This window comes from Notamacropus eugenii, chromosome 3, assembly GCF_028372415.1.
Source record: "Notamacropus eugenii isolate mMacEug1 chromosome 3, mMacEug1.pri_v2, whole genome shotgun sequence".
In the NCBI taxonomy this organism is placed as follows: domain Eukaryota; kingdom Metazoa; phylum Chordata; class Mammalia; order Diprotodontia; family Macropodidae; genus Notamacropus; species Notamacropus eugenii.
This window is the reverse complement of record NC_092874.1, coordinates 176591510-176614269: the sequence shown is the minus strand read 5'-3', so window position 1 is coordinate 176614269 and position 22760 is coordinate 176591510. Positions and strand designations below refer to the sequence as shown.

The following is a 22760-nucleotide window of genomic DNA, read 5'->3' as shown; positions in this document are numbered from 1 at the left end:
AGAAGCTTTATTTACTTTTAATGATAACAGAATGGGAAGGGAGAAATTGTATTGACTTTGGCACCTTCTTTGAATTTCTCATAAATGGTGATGTGACTTGCCTTGGGTATGATATTTAGTATGAAAAAGAGATGAGAAATTCTGGCTTGTCCAGCTCTTTTGAAATCTGTGATCCAATGTGTTAGCTTCATATTGGAAAGACTGGTTAGTCATTAACAAATACATGAAACAGCATCAGATCATAGATTTAGAGCTGAGTCAAATAGCTGAGGCTCTTCCCCTACAGACCACCCTCCAAGTTGTCACCGAATTGTGAAACTAAAGTGCCCTCCACGATTTCCAGTCTTTGGTGTTCATTCATTCAGTAATCTCTGACTCTCTGTGACCCCATGGACCATAGCACACCAGGCTTTTCTATCCTCCACTATTTATTTCCCCAAGTCTGTCCACACTCATGTTCTTTTGTTCATAGCACCGTCTGTCCATCTCATCTTCTGTCTTCTCTTTTCCTTTTGCCTTCAATTTTTCCCAACATCAGGGTCTTTTCCAACGAGGCTTTGTCTTTTCATTATGTGGCCAAAGTATTTAAGCTGCTGTCTAGTAACTAGGCCCAAATGAATTATATGCCCGGGTACTGAAAGAATTGGCAGATGTGAATGCTAAGTTGATATACATGGTCTTTGAACTCTCAGAGACAAGAATGGTAGTGCCATAAGAAAAAAGAAGCAGATGTCAAGCTGATTTTCAAAAGAAGAGAGAAACTGAAGTCTATAAACTATAGGCCAAGGAGTTTAACTTTGCTTCTTGGGAAAATTCTAGAATATTTTATTAGAGGTATAGTTTGTTAACATATAGAAAAGAAAAGCTGTGATCACTAAAAGCCAACATAATTTCCTCAAGAATGTGTCATACCAAACTAATTCACTCAGTTTTACAACAGAATTGCTAGCACTAGTAACTCAGGGAAATACTACAGACTTACTTTATTTTTAATATAGCAGAGCATTTGGCAAAATATCTCATGCTATCCTTATGGAAAAGTTGGAAAAACAAGGACTAGATGGTAATATAGTAATGTTAATTTAGAGTAATTTCAACGGCCAAATACAACAAATAATCATTAACAGACTAGTGTCAACTTGGAAAAAGTTCTCTAATGGAGCATCCAAGTAATCTATCATTTAACCCATTCTATTGAATATTTCTATCAATCATTTCTACAAAGAGCTGGAAAGTATGCTTGTCAAATCTTCACATGACACAAAACTAGGAAAGTCAACAATCAGGATCCAAAATTATCTTACCAGGCTAGAACGTGGGGATGAAGTGTAAAAAATGAAATGCAATAGATATAAGATGATATAAATCTATGATAGAAGATATAAATCTATAATGAAGATATAAATCTATATAGATATAAAGCTTTATAGACAAGTAGCTGCAAATATGAACAACATTTAGGTTAAGAAAATTAATTTCCTAAGTGCAAGATGGAGGGGAGAAGGTCTAGACATAGTTCATGTGAAAAAGATCTTGGGGTCTAGATTACAAACTCAATATGAGCTAATATGTCGGTCCCTTAGGCACTCAGTAAGACCTTACTATGGGGCAGTTACTGTATGATACAGCAGCCACAAAAACTAATATGATCTTAGGCTGCATTACGAAACAGTGTGCAGAGTTCTCTCCTCTGAACACATTTGGAATACTGAGATCATTTCTGGGCACCACAGTTTAGAAAGGGCATTAAGAAGATGAAATCTGGCTAGGATAAAGCAACGAGGTGAGTGAAACACCCTTGAACATGTCATACGAAATCCACTTCAATTGACTAGGAATGCATGGCCTGGAAAAGAAACCACTGATGGGAACATGTACATGCTGCTATGTACAAGAGAGAGAAGACTTACTCTGCTTGGCCCTCAAAAGTAGATCTAGGAAATGGTGGATGAAAGCTAGAAAGAGGTAGATTTATGGTTGATGTAAGGAGAAACTTACTAACAATGAAGGCCGTGCAAAGAACTATGGAACAGATTGCCGATGGGTCTCCAACTGAAGGCTGGAGATGCTAGAAGGAGGATATTCTTGTTCTGTAAAGGTTACACTAGACAGATGGTCATTGAGGTCCTTTCCTAATTTGAGGCTGTGATTTTATAAACTCATAAGTGCCATGCTGAAACCTTAAGTTATAAATCTTCTGTTTGTTCATGACTGTAATCACCTGTAAGATCAATAAGCAGACATTTCAGGAGCACTTACTGTACATACGCCTTACACTGTACAAAGTGCTTTATAAAGTTTAAAGTAAAAAGACATGGCTCTGTGTGTCCTCCCCTCCCTGTGAGTTTACAATGAAAAGCTATAAATAAAACAGTCTCACAAATGCTTGTCATTGATAGAACACATTTTACTTATTTTACTGGGGGAGAGCTTTATGATGTCTAGATGAGGAAGTGACAAAAACAGGTTATAGTTCCAAGCAGATTCCCGTGAACTAAGCTTTGATACTTCCCTGGCAGATGTGAGGGATTCTGCTCTTTGTATTTTTAAGACTGGAGTTTAAGTTACTCTGGACACTGACTGACCAATCAAGGAGGGTCTTTGTCACTACCCAGATGTGAACATAGGTAAAAACCAACCTCTAAATTCACTTAGTCTGATACCTCTACCTCAAAACCAAGGCAATGTGGTACATCGAAAAGAGCAGTAGCACTACACTTGGCTGATCCAGGTTTGGTGATCACTTCTGATGCTTACTACCTGTGGGACCTTACAAATCACTTAACCTCCGCAGGCTTCTGTTTCCTCATCTGTAAAAATGAGAGAACCGGCCTTGAGGCCCAATGAGGTCTCTGCCAACTCTAAGAGCCACAATCCTACAATCCATTGTTTCATTCTCTCCAACTATGAATGATCCAAGGTGTCCACAATCATACGGTATGAAATGCATATATGATTAGTGCTAGAAGAGTTCCTTTTATATGACATTAGATCAATAGGTAACGATAGTCAATGACTACGTAGCACTTCTCATGAACAAAGCATTTCACATCTGTTATTCCATATGAATGTACATTTTCACATTTATTCATGCAGAGATCCTTTTCCCTCTTCTACTCAAAAAGGAGGTCACTGAGACCTAATTGTTCACTGATGTTTGTAGTGAATGACTAGCAAACACTTATAAATCTAAGTGAAGTGGAGCGATTCCTAACATTTGCTCACATCTAACATACAATATGGTCTTTCCTCCCTAAAATGGCAATACTAAAAAATGTTCCCTTTTTTTTAGTTAACTCCAACTTGCCAAACAAAGTTCATGCCTCACTTAAGGAAAGGCTTCAGCCTGGCTCACAACAAAGCTATTTGCTACAGAAACACATACCTCCAACTATCTCTGTAGTGACTCAGTACTGATAGTACCTATTTGACTCATGAGCCTGTAAGTCAGTGAAACAGAATCCTGGCTTCTGATGACACTGGACCACTTCAGGATAACCAAGCCAACTCAAGTCATAAAAATAAATAAACAAACAAACAAAAAACCTGGAAAAACTCCAAGTGATGAAATACCTAAAACTCTATTATGCTGGACAGACACAGTCCTATTTCCAATTTCACCTCCCAACCCACACAAGCACAGAATTATATATACAATTAAACTTAATTCTGTGATGACCTGCTCTCCCAAAATGGCAAGGTAAAATGCTTTGTCCAAATAGTAGAGAAGGATGCCCCTGAGGACCCAAAACCTATAAACCTATAGATGACTTATAATTTTTCAAGTTTTATTTATATAAATCCAACAGATCCAATGCAATGATTTGAGCTCTGCAGAGCTAGAAAAGCCTGCTCTTACCAACTTCACCTGAGGCTGCTGTTACATCAAGGAAGAACACATGTTAATTCCCTGGCCTACAGATAACCACGGTCTCAAAAAAGAACACCTAAGACACTACTGGGTCACCATCCGGTCCTTCAGATACCAGGACAGTCCATTGCTGAAACACCTTCAGATATGGCTGCAATCACTGGTAACTTCTCAGAATTCTACGACTGACCTCCTACTATGGGGCAATGTTGTCGTTGCTGGCATGTTCCTCAACTTGTTTAACAAAATATTTTGAATCATTCCTGCATGAACATGGATTCATGCCCTACATGCCCCCACTCCCATGTCTTTTCACTTTCTGTAAGAGCATGCTCTTCATTTAATGGTGTTCCTTAGATTTTATTGGCTGGGGTACCCAGTTCACTTTCCAATTGCAAAAGGTTTTTCTGAACTTGCTAGGCATGAATATCTTTTTATCTACAGCTTAAGACTGGTAGCTAATCTGAAAGAACACATTTATTTCCTACTTTCAGCACTTCCAATCAAATGACTGTCTTGTCCTCTGAGCCTTTCATTCTAATTACAGTTTCCATCTTCATGCACATGCCCTTTCTTCCATCTTCTCACTGGTGTTTACTGTTACTTCTGGGGGCAGATACCTGAGAAAAATCCAATTCTGCTCAACAAGGACAAGGAGAACACCATCACTGTGCAGGAATCCCCCTTCTATAGGGGAGGAGGAGAGGTTGTGGATTTAGCATGACTTACCCACAAAACTTCTCCACCAACATAATTTACTTTGTCTAGTAAAGTCTTCTCATTGACTTCTGCTCAATATTGTCTGACATGCTCTACACTGAGTCAATTAGGTCAATGTGTATGTTCTCAATTTCTAGCAAAATAACTCCTTGCTCAACCAAATCTCTTTCTGGGACCCAGGAAATCTAACCCTTGATTCCAGAGAGTCCTAAGGAAAATGAATGAATGAATGAATAAGTATTTATTTAGCATTTAGCATGTGTCAAACCCTATGCTAAATGCTGTGGATACAAATAACAGAAAAGCAAAACAGTCCGAAGCCCAAAAGGAACATGTATTCTAACTGGGAAGGCCACAAAAATGGGAGAGGGGACTAGAGAGAGGCAATCAGGTCTGCACAGACAGGGTGAGTGGATCACAGAAGAGCAGACTGACATGCCCCATCAAGGAATAAAGACAAAACAGATTGGATTGTGGTTTATGGTTCCAGAACTAGGAGATTAGAGGGGAGTGGGTGAGTTGTTGGGAGGAAAGTAGTACTACAAATGACAGCCAGCTATTATGCAAGGGGAGCCAGATCTCTGAGTGCCAGAAGATGAGAGGAAGACCCAATCTCTGACCTTAATAAAGTTAGCTAATATCTGCAAGAATTTATATTCCTTAGCTGTAAAATGGAGATACTTTACAGGATATCTAGATATGGGCATATATATTTGTATGTATATGTCTATATATAGGTATACATGTATATGTGTATATGTATACACATATATACACATGTGGAGATACAGATATAGATATATATCTATGGGAAAACCGGCACTGGGAACCCACCAACACCCTGTACAAAGTACCTTGGCCTTTAGCCTCCTTGGGCTTCATTAGAGCTGCATACCACTTTTCCAGTACGTGGCTGCTTTGGGGGATTTTCTATCGGATCCCTCATTCTCTATACAATTCTGCCTTCTGTAATGCTCAGTTCTAATTCCCTTCCCCCTCTTGTCCTCTCTGCCACTTCTGATCTACTCTATCACCTAACCAGAGTCCAAGGAGGAAAACTGAGTTAGGCAAAAGGCAGATGGAAGTGGAGGGTCCTCAAAAGTGCTGTGGTCTATGACTTACACAATGTGTCAACTTGAATTGTTTTAACAGTACAATAAATATTTCTGATGTCAAATATACATATGTATATATGTATATATCTATGTGTGTATAAAACACATATATACACACACATATACATACACACACACATACATAAGAATATACAAATATAAAAATACACACACACCCTGTGATACGCTGGCCTCCTTACTGTTCCTCAAAGAAAAACATCCCTTTGTCTCATCAATTCCGTGCTCTTCGATTGTACGAGTCCAGCCATTTTAACAGCCATCTGCCTTGCATGGAATGCTCACCTTCCACATTTCTCTCCTAGCTTTTTTCAAATCCCAGCTAAAATCCCACATTCTCCAGGAAGCCTTTTCCAAACCTTAATTCAACGGCCTTCCCTCTACTGATTATTTCCAATTTACCCTATACATAGTTATTTGCACATTGTCTCCCCCATTGGATTATGAGCTTTCTGAAGGCTAAGCTTTCTCTGTATCCTCAGTGCTTAGCACAGTGCCTGGAACACTGTTATTCAGTTGTGTCTGACTCTTTGTGACTCGGGGGACCACAGTGCACCAGCACTGTCCATGGGATCTTCTTAACAAAGATTCTACGATGGTTTGCCATTTCCCTCCTCAGTGGATTAAGGCAAACAGAGGGTAAGTGACTTGCCCATAGCCACACATCTAGTAAGCATCTGAGGCTAGATTTGAACTCGGGTCTTCCTAACTCCAGGCCCAGCTCTCTATCCACTAAGTCACCTAACTATCCCTCCCGAGAATGCAGTAGGTGCTTAATAAATGCTTACTGACTGATGGGTCATATGGAAATGTATGTGAAAGCTCCCATGTTATTCAAATGTAGATTTCTCTTTCCTCACATAGGGCCATGGGAAAAAAGAAAAACCCGAAAATGTTCAAAAAAGAAGTGATACGTCCTAGACATCAGCCACTGGGGAAAAGGCATGGAATTCTGATTAGACCCTGGCTTGAAATGAAAAATGAAGTTTTTAAAAAGATTCTAGGAGCGCTGGTTCTCAGGAGACACGACCTCTGAGAGCAAAAAATACACAGTCTTCTAACTGCAAAGCATCTCACAGCTAAGAAAAACAAGGAACCATGAAGGCAAGCTGGTCTGCTGAAGAACTTCAGAAACCCCTCTGATCCACATCTGCCCTAAAGAGAAACCTGAAATATATATAAGGCCACTTGGAATGTCTTTTCTGTGCCTGGTTTAATGTGGCTACTATGCGGTTGGCACTGACACAGTAAATATTACTCATAATGATAATAGCAATGATGACAGTAATAGAAGCGATTATCTAAAGCAGAATGTTTATATAAAAGAAAACCCATTCCCCAACACCAAATCCCATCATCACAAATTGTTCTTGATGACTGTCAGAGGCTTTTCTGAAAGAGCTTGGAATCATTTCCAAACATGCACCTAAAATAAAAATACGCTGCTCACAGATCTGTTATTCATTCCTCACCCTCCAACATCTGCTCCTTTACGAGCCCTTGAAAGGATGTGCAACTTCAGAGGAGTCAACCATTATACCAAAATGATCATTTTAATTATCTAAAAGTGGTCCATCAACTACTGGGTAAAAATACTTCAAATCAATTTAATGCACAAAAATAACTAATATAATTAGTGACAAGCACTTTGCAAATTTAAAGTGTGATTTCAATGCTCCATAATCAGAAAAACCACCATCATAAAAATAATTTAACAGGAACAAAGTGACCAGAATGAACCTTCAATGGCTCCCCACCCCCACCTCACCCTGGACTTAAGAAAACGTAATAAATGTGAAGCTACGATTAATGAGAAGTATGATTAATCTGTCACTTCAAACATTAAATGCTAAACAAGGGCAAACAATCAAGGAAAGACCAGCAGGAATTTTTGTTTTCTAAGTGATGGGTGAGAGGCCTGATTTTCCTTAAGCTTCTCAGTTGCTTTAAACGTTTCAGAATAAGGGCTAGATTTAGCCTACACTGAATGAATCTGGTATCTCATCTGACACGTTTTCCCTTCCATCAGGGCAGATCAATCCTATCTGAGGTTTGTCGATGTTCTCCAACAGATACTCCAACAAAAATGTCTTCAACATGCTATGGAATCCAGGCTCTAGACCCTTTCACATACTGAAGGACAGTATCAGTGTGGCACTAGGGTTATCAATCACATTATTCTTCCCTTTTACCAGAGGGCTGACCCCTCTCCTTTTCCAATAATATATTCCTTCAGTGATACTCCTTAGTCTACCTTCCCATGCACAGGACATTATTGGAAAGATGTTAAAAACTATCATACATCTCCCTATTGCCTTTAGGGTCACCCACAACTTGGATTCTTTGGAGGTTGTTATTTCAAGATTCACAGACGTAATGTCATCATGGAGAGAAGAATTGGGTTTTCCCCAAATCCAGCCCACTCTCTTTCTACTCAATTCGAGAACCAACACATAATATCTAGTTCCATCCTTAACAGATGAACTTATCTAGATAATTAATTTTTGTTTGTTCAACTGTGTCTGACTTCATTTTCTTGGCAAAAATACTGGAGTGGTTTGTCATTCCCTTTTCCAGCTCATTTTACCGAAGAAGAAACTGAGGCAACCAGGGTTAAGTGACTTGCTCCGAGTCACACAGTTAGCAAGCATCTGAGGCTGGATTTCCAACTTAGAGAGATGAGTCTTTCAGATTTCAGGCCTTGCATTCTATACACAATATCACCCTGTTGTCCAGGATAATTAGTAGCTGTGTTGTTTTTTTTTTAAACCAATTTAGTTTTATTTGTTTGGACTGTTAGGAAGATTTCTTTTGAGTAATCATGGATCTTCATGAAAGAGGTTTGATTCAACAAGCACAGTACTATATACCGAGAGCAACGTCCGGAATACCACCCCATCAATATGGAATCTCTCCCATTTGGACCTTGTAGAAGACATCCTCCATGACTACAGCAAACAACTTTGGTGATCACACGTTTCCTTGTCTTCGACGCTGCCTGACATAAATTATCAGTCACTGAACAAAGATATCTTTGTGGCTCTACTTCTCAAAGAATACTGTATGATTTTAACATATGCATGACAGACCCCTTCTTACAAAAGCCTTTAAAGATGAGCTTTGTTCTAGCAAATCAAATGCTTTTCTGTAATGAACAAACCCACAATAGAATCTTGTATTTGCTGCATATTTCAGTCAGTTATGCAACTGCACACATAGAAACTGCAGGAGAGAATTATTTATAACAGCTTGCCTTTCCTCTTTTCTTATTTTCATCAAAGGTACCCTTCGATATGCATCTCTATCATTCTTATAGTGGTTTTAGAAAGTGTGAGGAAAAAAAGCATTTTGGGGACATGGTTAACGATGTAATCTCAGTCCCCTTGTAGGAATAATTATATCATCCGAGATTTTTTTTTTTGCTATTCTTTTGGGATCTTTTCTTTGAAGTATCTTGTAAAATGATCCCTTGATATTTTCAATATAATTATGATTCATATCAGTGTTCTACAACCTTTTCTACTTACATACTCTTATCTGCAGATATTTTTGAGCACATACCCCCAACAACGTATATTTCTCTTTAAATGAGATGCACGTCATAAAATGTGTACAAAAATAGAAATTTTAAAAGATGACATAAAGGTGGAATACTAAAAATATTGTTAAATGTTACCAACACTTTTTACTCTGTAACAATATTTTTATATAATGTTTTTCAATGGCAACAAAGTGATTGAATACTTTCTTATTTTCAAAATAAAACTGCATGTTCTACAGATTTGTAAATAATAAATAGCAATTATTCAGTTAGTCTAAGCAATGTAGCTATCCTAGCATGTTCATTTCTTTTTACATTTAGATTATTTTTTACTGAATATTACACAATATAACAATCAAATAAGAGATCCTGTCAGCAAGTCATGCTTTTCTGTATACATGCACAAAGCAGAAACACAAGTGACTTATTTCAACTCCACACAAAGTCTCCAATACAAATTCATTCTATTTCTTTATATGCTTCTACTTACATACATTAATTTTCTACTGATATTTGGCTAGTTTGGTTGTGTTTCTCTCTGAGTGTGAGAAAGCAGCAAGATTAGCTGAACTTCTTGGGTACAGGATGGGAGTAATTCATAATCAGGTTAGAAAGGGCAGGCTGTGAAAGGCTTTAAATGCCAAAGAATGGAGTTTCCATTTGATCATAGAGCGGAGAGGTTGCCACTGGGAGGGCATGGTCAGACCTGTGTTCTAGGGAAATCACTTTGGCAGGTTTGCAAAAGATGAAGTGGAGTAGAGACCCATTAGAAGGTTATTTAATAGTCCAGGAAAGAAGATTACGGTTTTAATGAGGGTGCTGACTATGTGAGTGAAAAAGGATGGATGTGAGAAAGATGATGTCAATATAGAAAAGACATGATGTGGCAACTGAGAGTTGAGGATGGCACTGAGGAATGGGCACTGGAAATGGTAGGAGAGCCTTCAACACAAATAGGGGAATTTTAAAGAGGAGTGCCAATTTGGGGGAAAAGAAAACACAATGAGAAATGCAATGCAGAGTACAAGCCATCCATGCTTGCCCATATCATATGATTTATTCTCACTTAAAATAAAAAGGGGGGATGTAGGAAGGGCTCTCACTCACCAGTCATTGCCCTAGCAAACAGTCTGTCCTTTGAGAAGGTCATCTAGGGCAAGGAAAAGGTATGTTGGGAGGTGGAAAGTTTACCAATGGTACAGGTATAGCTAGTGACATGGAGGGGTCCAGTTGGTTTGATTATAAATGTCCCAAGAAGTCAACATCTGATGGGAATAAGTAGGAGGTTGGGAGCTTGCACAGTGGCAAGGGAGGGCACAGTGGAGGAAGTGCTAAACCAATGATCAGTGAATGGCTGTGCTGGAGAGAAGACTTGTGATTGTCAACATCTCACCCTCTGTTTAGCAGATCACTGCAGAAGTCATGCCTTGTGGTCATGCTGTGGCTCCCATTTTGAAGATTTCTTCAGCGTGTACTTGGCCTGATACTACAACTTCTGCGATCTTCATAGTCTTATCTACCATTTCTGCTACCTAAAGGAAAGGTTCCTCCAGTAGTAAGGACAATAATAGACTGTAAAACATTTGTCCCATTTCCCATAAGCTTATCATCCTCCCAATAGGGGGACATCTACCAATACTCTTGGCATGTTGTGGTATATGCATTTTGAAGTTATCCTTGTCTCCACCAGTTTACACTACTTTATAAGTTAATATGGCTCGGAATATTCCTCTATAGAGTTCTGCAGATATGCTGGTATTCTAAATCAGTGGAGGCCCTGACTGCTACCTTTTTTCCTGACATTTTGATCCCTAATACGGTTTGGGGATTCTTAATGCTTCCTTGTTGCAGTCAATGATTTACTACTGTTTGTTTTTGCTAAAACTGTTGGTAGTTACGATCAATATTTTTACTCTTTCCATTTTCTGGTACTGATGGCTTATTTTAATATGTCAGGGTGAAATCATTACAACTGTATGTGGTGACCTGATGTTAATGTTAACCTCTGGTCTAAGTAGTTGAATGTCTGCTGCATGCAAGCGTGCCTCCATGGTAGATTCAGATAGAACTTCCCACATCAATAACCAGATATTTGCTTTCAGTTAGCCTATAGCGAACTTTATTTTTGTGATATTATTTCACAATAACATCACATTATCATGTCTTCACCACCTGCCATGTCTCTCATGAAAGAAACCATGCATGATGCAAAAGCATGAAACTTCCAAATAGTCGTAAGCCTTTGGGCTCCTTTTGTTTCTTGAACCTGAGACATTTTTCAACATATTTTTGTCCTCTTTTCCTGTACCCAACTTTGCACTAAAACAATTATATTAAAAGCTTAAAAGCATAGGTTAGAATATATCAGATTGTCATATTGGGGAGGGAGAAAAATTTGGAACTGAAAATCTTATAAAAAAATGAATGTTGAAAATTGTCCACACTGGAATTGGAAAAAAGAAAATAGAATTTATTTTAAAAAAAAAAAAAAACATAGGTTAGAATACTAGACTGGAAAATACTTTTTTAAAAACAGCTGCAAATGGTCTAGGAAGCTGAACATTCTGCTGTTCCAAACCTATGAGTATTCTATGTTAACTAGACTTCGCATGACAGGTTAGTGACCATACTCTGGAAACGTGAGGAATACTTAAATAAAAGCTAACCAAAATATTCCAAGGCACAACAGCATACAAGATAGACTACTGAAACAAGAGGATTACTGCTTGAAAAATTAAATATTAGATGTTTCTCATAAAAGCTTGAGAACCAGAAGGCCGTAGAATCTAGAGGACTAGGCATTAAATACAATGTCAGAAGCCTCGAAATTGAAACCCAGAAACATTCTAATGGCTCTGTCAGCTTCCCCACCTATAAAATTCAGGACACTATTACTGCTGTGTTTGTCAACTAATTAACAGCTGTAAAAGCACTCTGAAAATATAAGCTGCTAAATAAATAATGACTGCAGAGGAATTTTAAACATAATGTGTTAAATAATAATGAAACATGGGCTTCCAACTTTACCATTTTTGTTTTCAAAGAAAGAATGTAAACAAATCTTAAGCCTTGGAATACGTTTCATCCCAGTGCAAATTAAATTCAGTGTTTTGGAAATACAAGAAAAATCTTATTTCTCCAAGGATAGCCAACTCCATCCTAAATGTGGCAATGAAAACAAAGTGCAATCTCTCTCTTCGTTGAACCCTAACAGGCTGGGCCATTCTGAGATGTACTAACTTGAGAAATGGGACATCTTAAGAGGATTATTCCACTATTCAACTGGACCTCAAAGTGTAATATGTTGACTGCATGGGTATAAAAGTCAGTATTACAACCCCAATGACAACTGTCATTAAAATTAAGAGTTAATGAATTTTAAAGCATTTCTTGGGGACAAATGGTGCCAACCCAAACAGAATTCTTTTAAAAGTTAATGCCTAGAACAGTTGCTCTCCACCTTTTCCAAACCAACAAGATACCACACGGCTGAGAATGAGATTCAGAAGATTATAGATCTCCCAAGGAACCTTTGATTTTGTTGGACTTATTTTCCAAGGACTCTAAAGGGAATGAAAGTCAAAGCTACCTCCACAAGTTTCCAAACTTCATGCTTACATGTTCATTGTTGTTAAGCCCTTTTAAGATAAAAACCACAGGTCTGGAGAGCCAAGATTATTCCAATATACCCATACAAGCTAATGTTTTGCATTCTCTTTTCAAGAAGATATACTTATCTTATTAAGTGTCTGAAATAACAATATTAGGTGTTACAGAAAAACAACGTGTTGATGAGTTTTGTTTTTTTTTTAAACACAAATCCATTCTAATTACTTCTTCCTGAAAAAGAGACAACAGAAAACTATCGATTTATCTCTAAGGTATCCAAAATCTCATTAGTGTTCCCCTTTTCAGAAGATACAATTCTTCATCTCCCCAACTCCACTGATCACGTTTCCACCTCTACACAGAGCATACAATAAGGACTGATCTATGCAGCACTGGAAGAACCTAGCTAAAATCCCACTCACTATACATCTGAGACAAAAACGGACACATTCTTTTAGAAAATATAAAACAAAACATCTACTAAAGATAACGAAGCAAAAATAATGCAAACAAATAAATAATGCACACATGCAAATATTTTATCTAGCTAATAAAACCCCAACATTCCAGCTTCAGCGACTCATGTTAATCTGATTGTAGCACTAGCTTTTATGATCATACAAGCAAGAAGACCACTGTGTTCCAAACATAATTATCTCACCAACATCTCATTTCATGAAATTATTAGTTAAGAAGAGAGGCTCAGAATGAATTTATATTTGATTAGTTTCACTTACTTAAGAATATTGAATAACTTAAGACTAATTTGCATAAAGCAGAGCAAAGGCAGGGTTGCTGGAGAGACTATTAGAAAAGCAGAATTCACAGGCACACATGACGATGCTCTCCAGAGCCTAAAAGGCTCTTGTCACACATACGTACCTTCCAAGTGAAGCCACATCAGCCTTCCCTTCACACTGATGATAGAGGCCACACAGAGTTCCCCTGGGTTCCTGGGGTTTACAACTTCAAGCTTCATGTTCTTAGTAAAACCACGGCTGAACGATGTCTGTAAGGAAGCAAGCAAGCATGTTGAGTCAATACGCACTAAGCCATGGTGCGATGGAGTAATTGGGCTGTGCAGAGAGAAAGTGTTAAGTTTTCATTCTATCATCAGCAAGTCGAAGCTATAAAGAGAACTGAAGATTACCTAATCCCTTCCTTTTGCAGATGAGCTAATTTGTTCAAGGTCATGCAAGAGTTAAGTGAAAGTGTTGAGATTCACACTCAGGTCTTTTGACTCACAGTTTCATAGTTTCTTCCACTATGCCAGTTCTAATCTAGCTCCATTTCACTCACCAATAAAATAGTGGGAGACTAGAGCCATTCCTCCACCTTCTTTCCAATATCTATTAGAACTGATCTGAACTGTTTCCCATTAGAGGGGAAAACTCATGGGTGGAAGCTAATTTATAAAGGATCAACAATACTGAAGCAGTTACCTATGAGTTTACTTTGCTAAGCGCTTAAGATGAGTCAGAGACCATAGGTCTTTTGTAGCTCCTAGGTCATTACAGAATTTAAGTGGCTTCCAGAGTTCCTGGGAAGGCATCAAAAATAGGCACACAGGAGTTGGACCTGCCACATACCTGCAAATCCCCAGAAAGCTTTTACAGCTTCATGTAAGTCTAACCTTCTTGGCAGCAGCTAGATGGCTCAGTGGATAGCGTGCTGGCCTGTAGTCAGGAGGACCCAAGTTCAAACCCTGCCTTAGACACTGACTAGCTGTGTGACCCTGAGCAAGTCACTTTACTTTTTGTCTCAGTCTGTAAAATGAGTTGGAGAAGTAAATGGCAAACCACTTCAGTATCTGTGCCAAGAAAACCCTAATTCCCATGAAAAATTGGATATGACCGAACAATAACAAACTTCTTGCCTTCCTATTTGAGAACAGAAATGAGGACAGGGCCTGGACCTATAATTTCTCTATCATGAGGCACCTCCCTCCATGAATGGAGCTTGACACCTTCTTGACCCGTGATCTTAAAAACTGTCTAGGGTACTTAGACACTTAAACCATGGTGTGTCAGGGGTAGGACCGGAACACAGTTTTTCCTGACTCAGAGGTCAGTTACTTTATCACATCATGCTGCCTCTCATTATCACCTGATAATAACTCATAATACTCTGAATGGCATTTCATTCATAAACAAGAATGATGACACTTCACCTACTAATCAGTCATTTTCATATCACCCTCTGCCAAATAAGGATATTAGCTTCATCATTAACCCCATTTTACTATGAGAAAACAAGGTACAAAGAGACTTGAAAAAACATTCCAAAAGTATAACTTGATTTTCCAGAATCCAGACCCAAAAAGATTGGAGGCAGACATTGCAAGTAATGCTATAAATATTGGCTGAATACAAATGTTTTTTTTCTTTTTACAGTCCCCGAGCATAGTTGTCTATCAGTTCTGTGTGCTAATGGGAGATATCCTGAGGGCACCAGTGGATAAATCTACACCTGAGTCCCAAAGGTCACTCTTCTTGTGGATCCACTTCTGACTCTATGGACACCTTTCTCCATCATGCTCAGCTGCCTTCTCACCCTGGAAAATGCTTCCACTCTCATGATCTCCTCTTCTGAACGCTGAGTTCTTCCCTAATTCCTAAAATCAAAGCTCTTCCAGAACCTCCAACCCCCCTCCCCACCCCCCCCACCCCCCGCCCCGGTCTCCAGCTCCTTTTTATGCATTATCTTCCCTCATAGAACGGAAGATCTTTGAAGGCAAGCACCATCTTTCTCTCTGATGATATTTGTATTCTTAATACTTGGCACAGTGCTTAGCACGTAATATGTGCTGAATAAATACTCACCATTAATTAACAATTTCAGGGTCATTCTTGAAGAAACCTTTAAAAATAATAGCGGCTAATGAGAAACAAAATTGATACTTCCTTTTTGAAGTTTATTCTATGTGAAGATAATTAAGTGAAATTTCATAAAGACGGTTTAACCTCCTGTGAGTGAACTTTCCAATTTTCTTTTGCTTTTATACTCAGGATAATGGCATTGATCCTTCCATACTCTTTCAACTAGCTTATGGTCAGCAAAGTACTTTTGCAGACTTTAGGTGACAGTTTAAAAATTTATATAATTAAGAAATGATCCATAATGAATTGGTCAATACAGGATTCAAACCCAAGACTCTAGCCTTTTTATCTAGCTATGTACTAAAAAAACTGAGCTATCTGGCCACGTGCATGCAAATACACCATCTACTATCCCCAAACAACCTTCTACCCAAGGACTAATTAGCTCCGACTGTATTTACTTTCTTGGATTAAATGAGATTGGGACTGTTTAGAGGAAGGGCTACTAATGAATAAGGGCGTGACCAAAAAGCAAGCAAACAAAATAAGAAAAAGGAAGAACGAGATCCCTCACAAAATAAAATCAGTCTCTGGATAAAAGAGTTGCTCTGTCTTTATCTGCTGCCATTCTGTTTTTCTCTCTTGCTCCATTTAGATTGATATTAACAATTCCTATCACGACTTCCGCATGCACATGCTTACCCAAAGAATATTTAGCCCAATAAATTATATGGATATTAGAATATTTAGGAAAAATATGCCTATCTGGCATTGTATGCACATAATACAACTAACTACAAAGTAATGATATGGAATTGTCATGTGTGTCAGAGAAATCAGTCTCATTCTTTTGTAATACCTCTGTGTGTCATTCAATTAAAGTCAAATATAGTCTTTAAGCTGAAAAAACCCAATCTACTTCTAAGTAAGTAGAATGGCAAGTTATTTCCATCTATTTACACCCAAGTCAACTGGTTCCATACCATTTTTTATTCATTGTGAAGTCTGATTCCATCACATTCCCTGTTCCTCTTACTGACTGTCCCACACATTGGGAATTGAACTTCTTTCAAAAGAATTCACCGGCTGCCTACTAACCATCTTAGTAAGTGAGATTTTTTTTGTTTTTTTAGGTTTTGTTTTTTATTTTATTTTTTTGTTTCACTGCTTTCTATTGTAGTTAACATGGAGAAAATAAAACCACACAACCCACTTTCAGTTCAACTCAACTCACTGCTTGAGGCTAATTTGTAAAGGATCAATAACAAAACAGTTACCTGTAAGTTTATTTTACTAAGCATTTGGCTGTGTCGATCCATTTCATAACTGCCTATGATTGTTAAACATCCCCAGGGAAATGGCGACAATGCACATACTTCCACACGAGATCTGCTGTGCTACACTGGAGATGTGTGATTAAAAAATGAATTTATAATAAGCATTCTATCAAAGGGCACTTGTAGTGAGCTGACAAATTCAACAACTTGTCGGTTAATGCAAGGCATATGCCAACAGGCAGATTATAATCCTGCCTATTAAATAAATCAAGAGCCAGAAAACAAAGGGGAGCATTTTTGTAATAAGCCTTCTGCTAATGAATAAACAGCAACAACAAAATAATTAAAACTGATTTCATCTTCAGAGAATATCCGTCAAGGTTCAAGAGCTGGCAGGTGACGGGGGCCTTGTGTGAGCCCCTCTATTTTAAAGCTTTAGTAACAGTGGGAGGGGCTGAGGCACATACAGAGTCACAGAGGACTGCAAAAATGAGAGAACTAAGGAAATATTCAAAGTCAAGGATGCTGCTTGGCTCCTAAAAACAGAAATTAGGCAGAGATGTTCAGAATTTCCTCCTTAAGCTCAAAAAGGCTGATAAGGAAACATCTCCTTTAAAAGGAAAAATATTATAGGAAGAAACATATCAGGGAGTTCTCTATGGAAGACTCTAGAAGTTGATCACTTCTAAAATACGATACAAACTCCTATTTGCTATTTCAATGTCTTTAAAACTTAGCCCCTCGCTATCTTTCCAGTTTTTAAGAGAGTAGTTCTTTTAGATACATTCTACAGCACAGTCATCCTGGCCTACTGGCTGCTCCTCGCACACGACGGTCCAGTGCCCTCTCTGTGTCTTTGTCCTGGCTGCCCCACCATGCCTGGTATTCCTCCTCCTCCTCTTCACTTCTGCCTCTAAGACTGTCCAGCCTCCTTCAAGACCTTCCTAGGAGGTCTTCTCTCCTTTTCCCTCCATCTGCTAGTACCTCCCCTCTAAGCCAGGGGTTTTTAACCGAGAGTCCATGGACTTTAAAAAAACAACAATTTCATATATTATGACATAATTGGTTTTCTTGTAATCCTATGTGTTTTATTTTAGACACCTGTAAATATTATTCTGAGAAGAGGTCCACAGGCCTCAAAGGGGTCTATGACACAAAAAGAACCCTGATGCTCTGTACTTATCTTGTACAGACTCATTTATGTATGTTGTCTCCCCCCCTTAGAATGGAAGCCCTTTTAATGCAGGAACTGTTTTGGTTTGTTCTTTATAGCCCAAGTGCTGAGCAGGGGTACCTTAATGAATGCTTCTTTGAATGACCGCCCTTGAGGACCCAGAAGAGGAAAATTCAATTCCTTTATCACCTCCCATCCTTTTAAATACCTGAAGGCAAACATTATGCCCCTTGGAGCCTTCTCTTCCATGGGTTAGACAGCCCTAGTACCTTCAGTTAAGGCTGTTCCTAACATCTGATGGGCACTTTTAGGCTGTCAGCTCTCTGAGGGCAGGGACTATCTTTTACTTCTTTGTATCCCCAGTGCCTACCACGCTGCCTGGCACATAGCAGGAGCTTAACAAATATTCGTTAACTGATGTCTCTTTGGGACACATCAGGTTTATCAATATTCTTCCTAAAATGGTACCCGACTAAATGCAATACTACAGATGTGGTCTGACCTGTGTAGTATATACTGGGCTTGTCATCTACCTCTCATAATCATATTAGCTTTTTTGGCTGCCGACTCATAATGTTGGCTCATTCTAAGCCTGGAATACACTAACACTTCAATTTGACAGCTGAGGAAACTGAGGTCCAATGAGATTAAGATATTAAATTCAATTCAACAAGTATTTATTAAGAATCTAACATAAGGCACTATCGAGTAACAATGGTTTACTTTTTAATGTTAAGGGACATTAAGTTCCCTTTATTTTTGATTGGTTTTCTCATCTATAAAAGAAAAGTGATTCTCAAGGTCCCTCTGCCTAAATGGTAGGATCTGATAATGTTTTACAAACTCTAGGACATGAACCATGATGATGATGATGGTGGTGATGATGCTGATGTCTGAGGACACAGGCAGACAAGGGAGCACTACACTTGGCACCAGAAGGGTAATGTCACTTAATTTCTCAGTCTCATTTTCTCCATATAAGAAGGGGAGAATATGTACAGTTGTCACTTTACAAAGCCATTGTGAGGAAACCCAGTCTTTTAAGTGCTCTATATGAGAAAGTGCGGGTGTTCTTCATGAACTGAGTGGTAAAAGACAAAAACGACAGAAGTCCAACATGGCCTCAAGCCACCATAAGGGAGATGAAAGAAGAGACTGGGGAAGAAATAAGGTCCAGTTTCAGCTTAGTGAAGTGGGAAGATCACTGAAAGCTAGGCAGCCTGGGGGATCCTGGAGAGTCAAGAAGACTTGAATTCAAATGCAGCCTCAGACATGAGCTGTGTCCCCTTGGGTGTGTCACTTAACTCTCTTTGCCTTAGTCTCCTCAACTGCAAAATGGGAATAATAACAGCACCTGCCTCTAAGAGTTGTTGTAAGGATCAAATAAGATAAGACCTGTAAAACACCAGGCACAGAGCCTGGCACATAGCAAGTGTTACGTAAATGTTTACTCCCCTTCCAGAGGACCTGGATTTCAACTTTGACTCTATTTATTCTTTGTGAGCTTAGGCAAGTCACTTAAATTTGGGAGGAGGATTAGGCCTAGTTTTGCTATTTACAAAAGAAGGAGACTGGCTGAACCAGATGACTCCTAAAGCCCTTTCCAGCTCTAAGTGGATGATCCAGAATCTATCCATTAATACCATGAAGTCAAAACGAATAACTGCTTCCATCTATTTAGGAGAGGCAATCACTGTGTATAAAACAAGGTGTTCTCATGTGCCATTATGGTTACTTTATGTGCCATAAAACCCCAATGACTAGACTAGTAAGATACACTTGAAAAAGGTGGCTGCTCAGAATAAGCTCGTTAAGAACAGAATATAAAGGTATAAGTCACTTAAAGGCCTTTGAATATCCTCAGACAAAAGCACATACACATGTTTAAGAGGACCTTGAAAACATGCTTTAAGAATGTACTTTGGGGATGATAGAGTTCAGCTATTTGTACCAATCCTAGGATAGCATTTAAGGATCACAGGCAACTAGGTCAGAGACTTGATTCAAAAACTCCAAAGCTTTTATGATATGACAACATAATGATATATCATGTCCTTGTACATTATTGTGGCTCTACAGAAAAACTCATAAACAGACCTCTGGATTCATGAGGCCTTAACGAGAGCACCGACATTCAGGGTATTTATAGACAAAAGATAATCCTTCAAGTTTTAATACATGCAGTGAGAGAGGAAAAAGAAAATAACATGTCATCCAAGGAAAAGAGTGCTAACGCTGGACAATAATCTTATTTAATTCAGTTAACGAATAACACACTTACATTTCTGAAACAGAAATGAGGCGCGGCCTCGGCACCATGCTGTTTCTGATAATCTGCCCAGTCAAAGTCCTGGCCAGCATAACCTGTACAGGACAAAACAGATCAAAATTAGTACCTGTTAGGCCAAATTAGAGACAGTCAAGTAGTTTGGTGACACTTTCACTACTGAATGAACAAGAGTTACAAAACTACCCCTGAGAAGTAGATTAATTTCAATTAATCAAACAATAAACATTTATTAAGCACCTACTATTTGCCAAGGTACTGTGCTAAATACTGGAGATACAAAAAGAGATAAAAGAAAATCCCTGCCCTTAAGGAGTTTAGAATCCAGTGGAGAAGACCCCATGCAAATAAATACATATAAAGCAAGCTATATGAAGGATAAATATGAAATAATTAAAAGAGGAAAGTCAGGGAAGCCTTTCTGTAAGAAGGTGAGATTTTAATTGGTACTTAAAGGAAGCCAGTCAGTTCCAGGCAGGAAGGACAGGCAGTAAATGCTCAGAGCTGAGAGAGAGAATGTCTTGTTCATGGAACAGCCTTTAAGAGGCTAGTGTCACTGGATCAGAAAGTAAGTGTTGGGGAGTAAGCTGTGAGAAGACTACAAGTCTAGGAAGGGGGTAGGTTGATTGTACTTGAGATCAAATAGCACTGCTTATGTTTGCACTACATTGGCTCAATGGGTAGGCTTATCTGGTTCGTAGTTCATTAACTTACAATTTTTCTTAAAAGAACACAATTAAGAAGTTAGAATACATCATCTCTTCCTTTTCCTTCAAAAGCAGTAATTCCCTGGTGAAAATAAAGGTCAAAATTCAAACCCCAAAGTGTATTTGTAACCATTTAACTGCTACACCCTCCATCTGTCCCAAGTTAATATAAAAAAGGTTAACTTCTTTAACACCCCTCATTACCCTGTTTTTCTCACAACCTAGATGGTACACAGCCTGATGCCTTTACAGGTATCTGATCATCCCAAAGAAAAATGCAGCCCTTCCATTTAGAGCTGGGTCTCAGCTGCCTCACTTAGATCCCCCCACACACACTTAGATCCCCCCACACACACTGGTTTTTTCATTTTATAATCTGGCTTCTTAAAAGTACCAAACCCTTCTTCCTTCCACTAATAAAAGTTTTTATTGTTTTTTTTTTTCCTAAGGTTGTATTGATTCTTTGTGAGCTATAATCATCTGGCTTTGGAGACTGCCTTCTCAGGTCAAAACACTTATGTTTACAAAAACAGAGGAAGAAGCTCAGGTTGAGGTGGTAGCATTGTGGGAAAGAAAGAACACTGCGCTTGGAGTGAGAAGATCTAGGTCTAAGTCTTGGATTGGCCACTAACTAGCTGTATGACCTTGGACAACTAAACTTTCTTAGCTTTAATTTCCTCATCTATAAAACAGAGGGAGTTCTGATAACCGATGCTCTGAAAGACCCTTGGAGGCCTAATGTTCTATCATTCTAGCATCATAAATTGGTTTCCTTTGCCTGACTCAGCAGAACAATTGCTTTTTCCTTTGTGTAGCATTCATTCCCTTCTCTCTTCATGAGAAAAAAATTACGATGGACAAGAGGCCATTCTAGACTAGCATACTTCCACACTATAACCCTCTAAGGCTAGTGTAAAGGATGTGTAATATACAGAAATCTGAGTTACTATTTTGGTTCCCTGGGATCTTCTGGTTAAGAAATCATTTATTTCTTTGGATTCGAGCATGATGACAATAATGAATTCTTAAACATATCTAATAGAAAGAAGCCACCTTTATTTTTACAGTCAAATTGGTGGCTTTTGTTTTTACACTACAGACATCTCCCAAACTCTACACTAACATCACACACACACACACACACACACACACACAGAGAGAAACAAAAAAAATCTATATACCTATATATATATAATATATATATATGATTAAGCAAAACCAATACACACACACAACCATTATTAAACAGTGTTTACAAGATGCTAACATAAAACAACATTCTACAGCCACAGTTCTCATTTCCCTTTCAAAGAGGTGGGAGGTGTGTTTCATCTGGAGAAGCCATTTTCCAGATATGGAAGAGCCTATAAACTTGATGGCAAAAAATAAAAACAAAAAAAAAAAAAAACCCCAATAATTATAGTATCTGTTATCATCCCTAAAAGGCAAAGTATGAGAATTCACTTAAACATAAAGATCTTTGAAACTGATCGACTTAGTGTTTTAACAGACCAATTAGCTAACTTCAGATAAAGAAGATTTTAATTCAGGTTCCATGGTAGGTAGGCAAAGATTGTGAAGCCCCCAGGAAATAAGCGCTATTTGTGCAAAGAATAAATGGG

The 22760-nt window shown here is 38.4% G+C and overlaps 1 protein-coding gene across 4 annotated transcripts in view; it reads right to left on the bottom strand.

The window, feature by feature from the left end:
- SFMBT2 (Scm like with four mbt domains 2) overlaps nt 1-22760 on the bottom strand; it is a 295043-nt gene that overhangs the window by 70589 nt on the left and 201694 nt on the right. For all 4 annotated transcript variants that reach the window (XM_072653415.1, XM_072653416.1, XM_072653418.1 and 1 more), the window contains 2 exons: nt 20426-20508; nt 13757-13883 (listed from right to left, as the gene is read on the bottom strand). In XM_072653415.1, coding sequence (XP_072509516.1) covers nt 13757-13883; nt 20426-20508 — 210 coding nt within the window. The remainder of the gene's footprint in view (nt 1-13756; nt 13884-20425; nt 20509-22760) is intronic.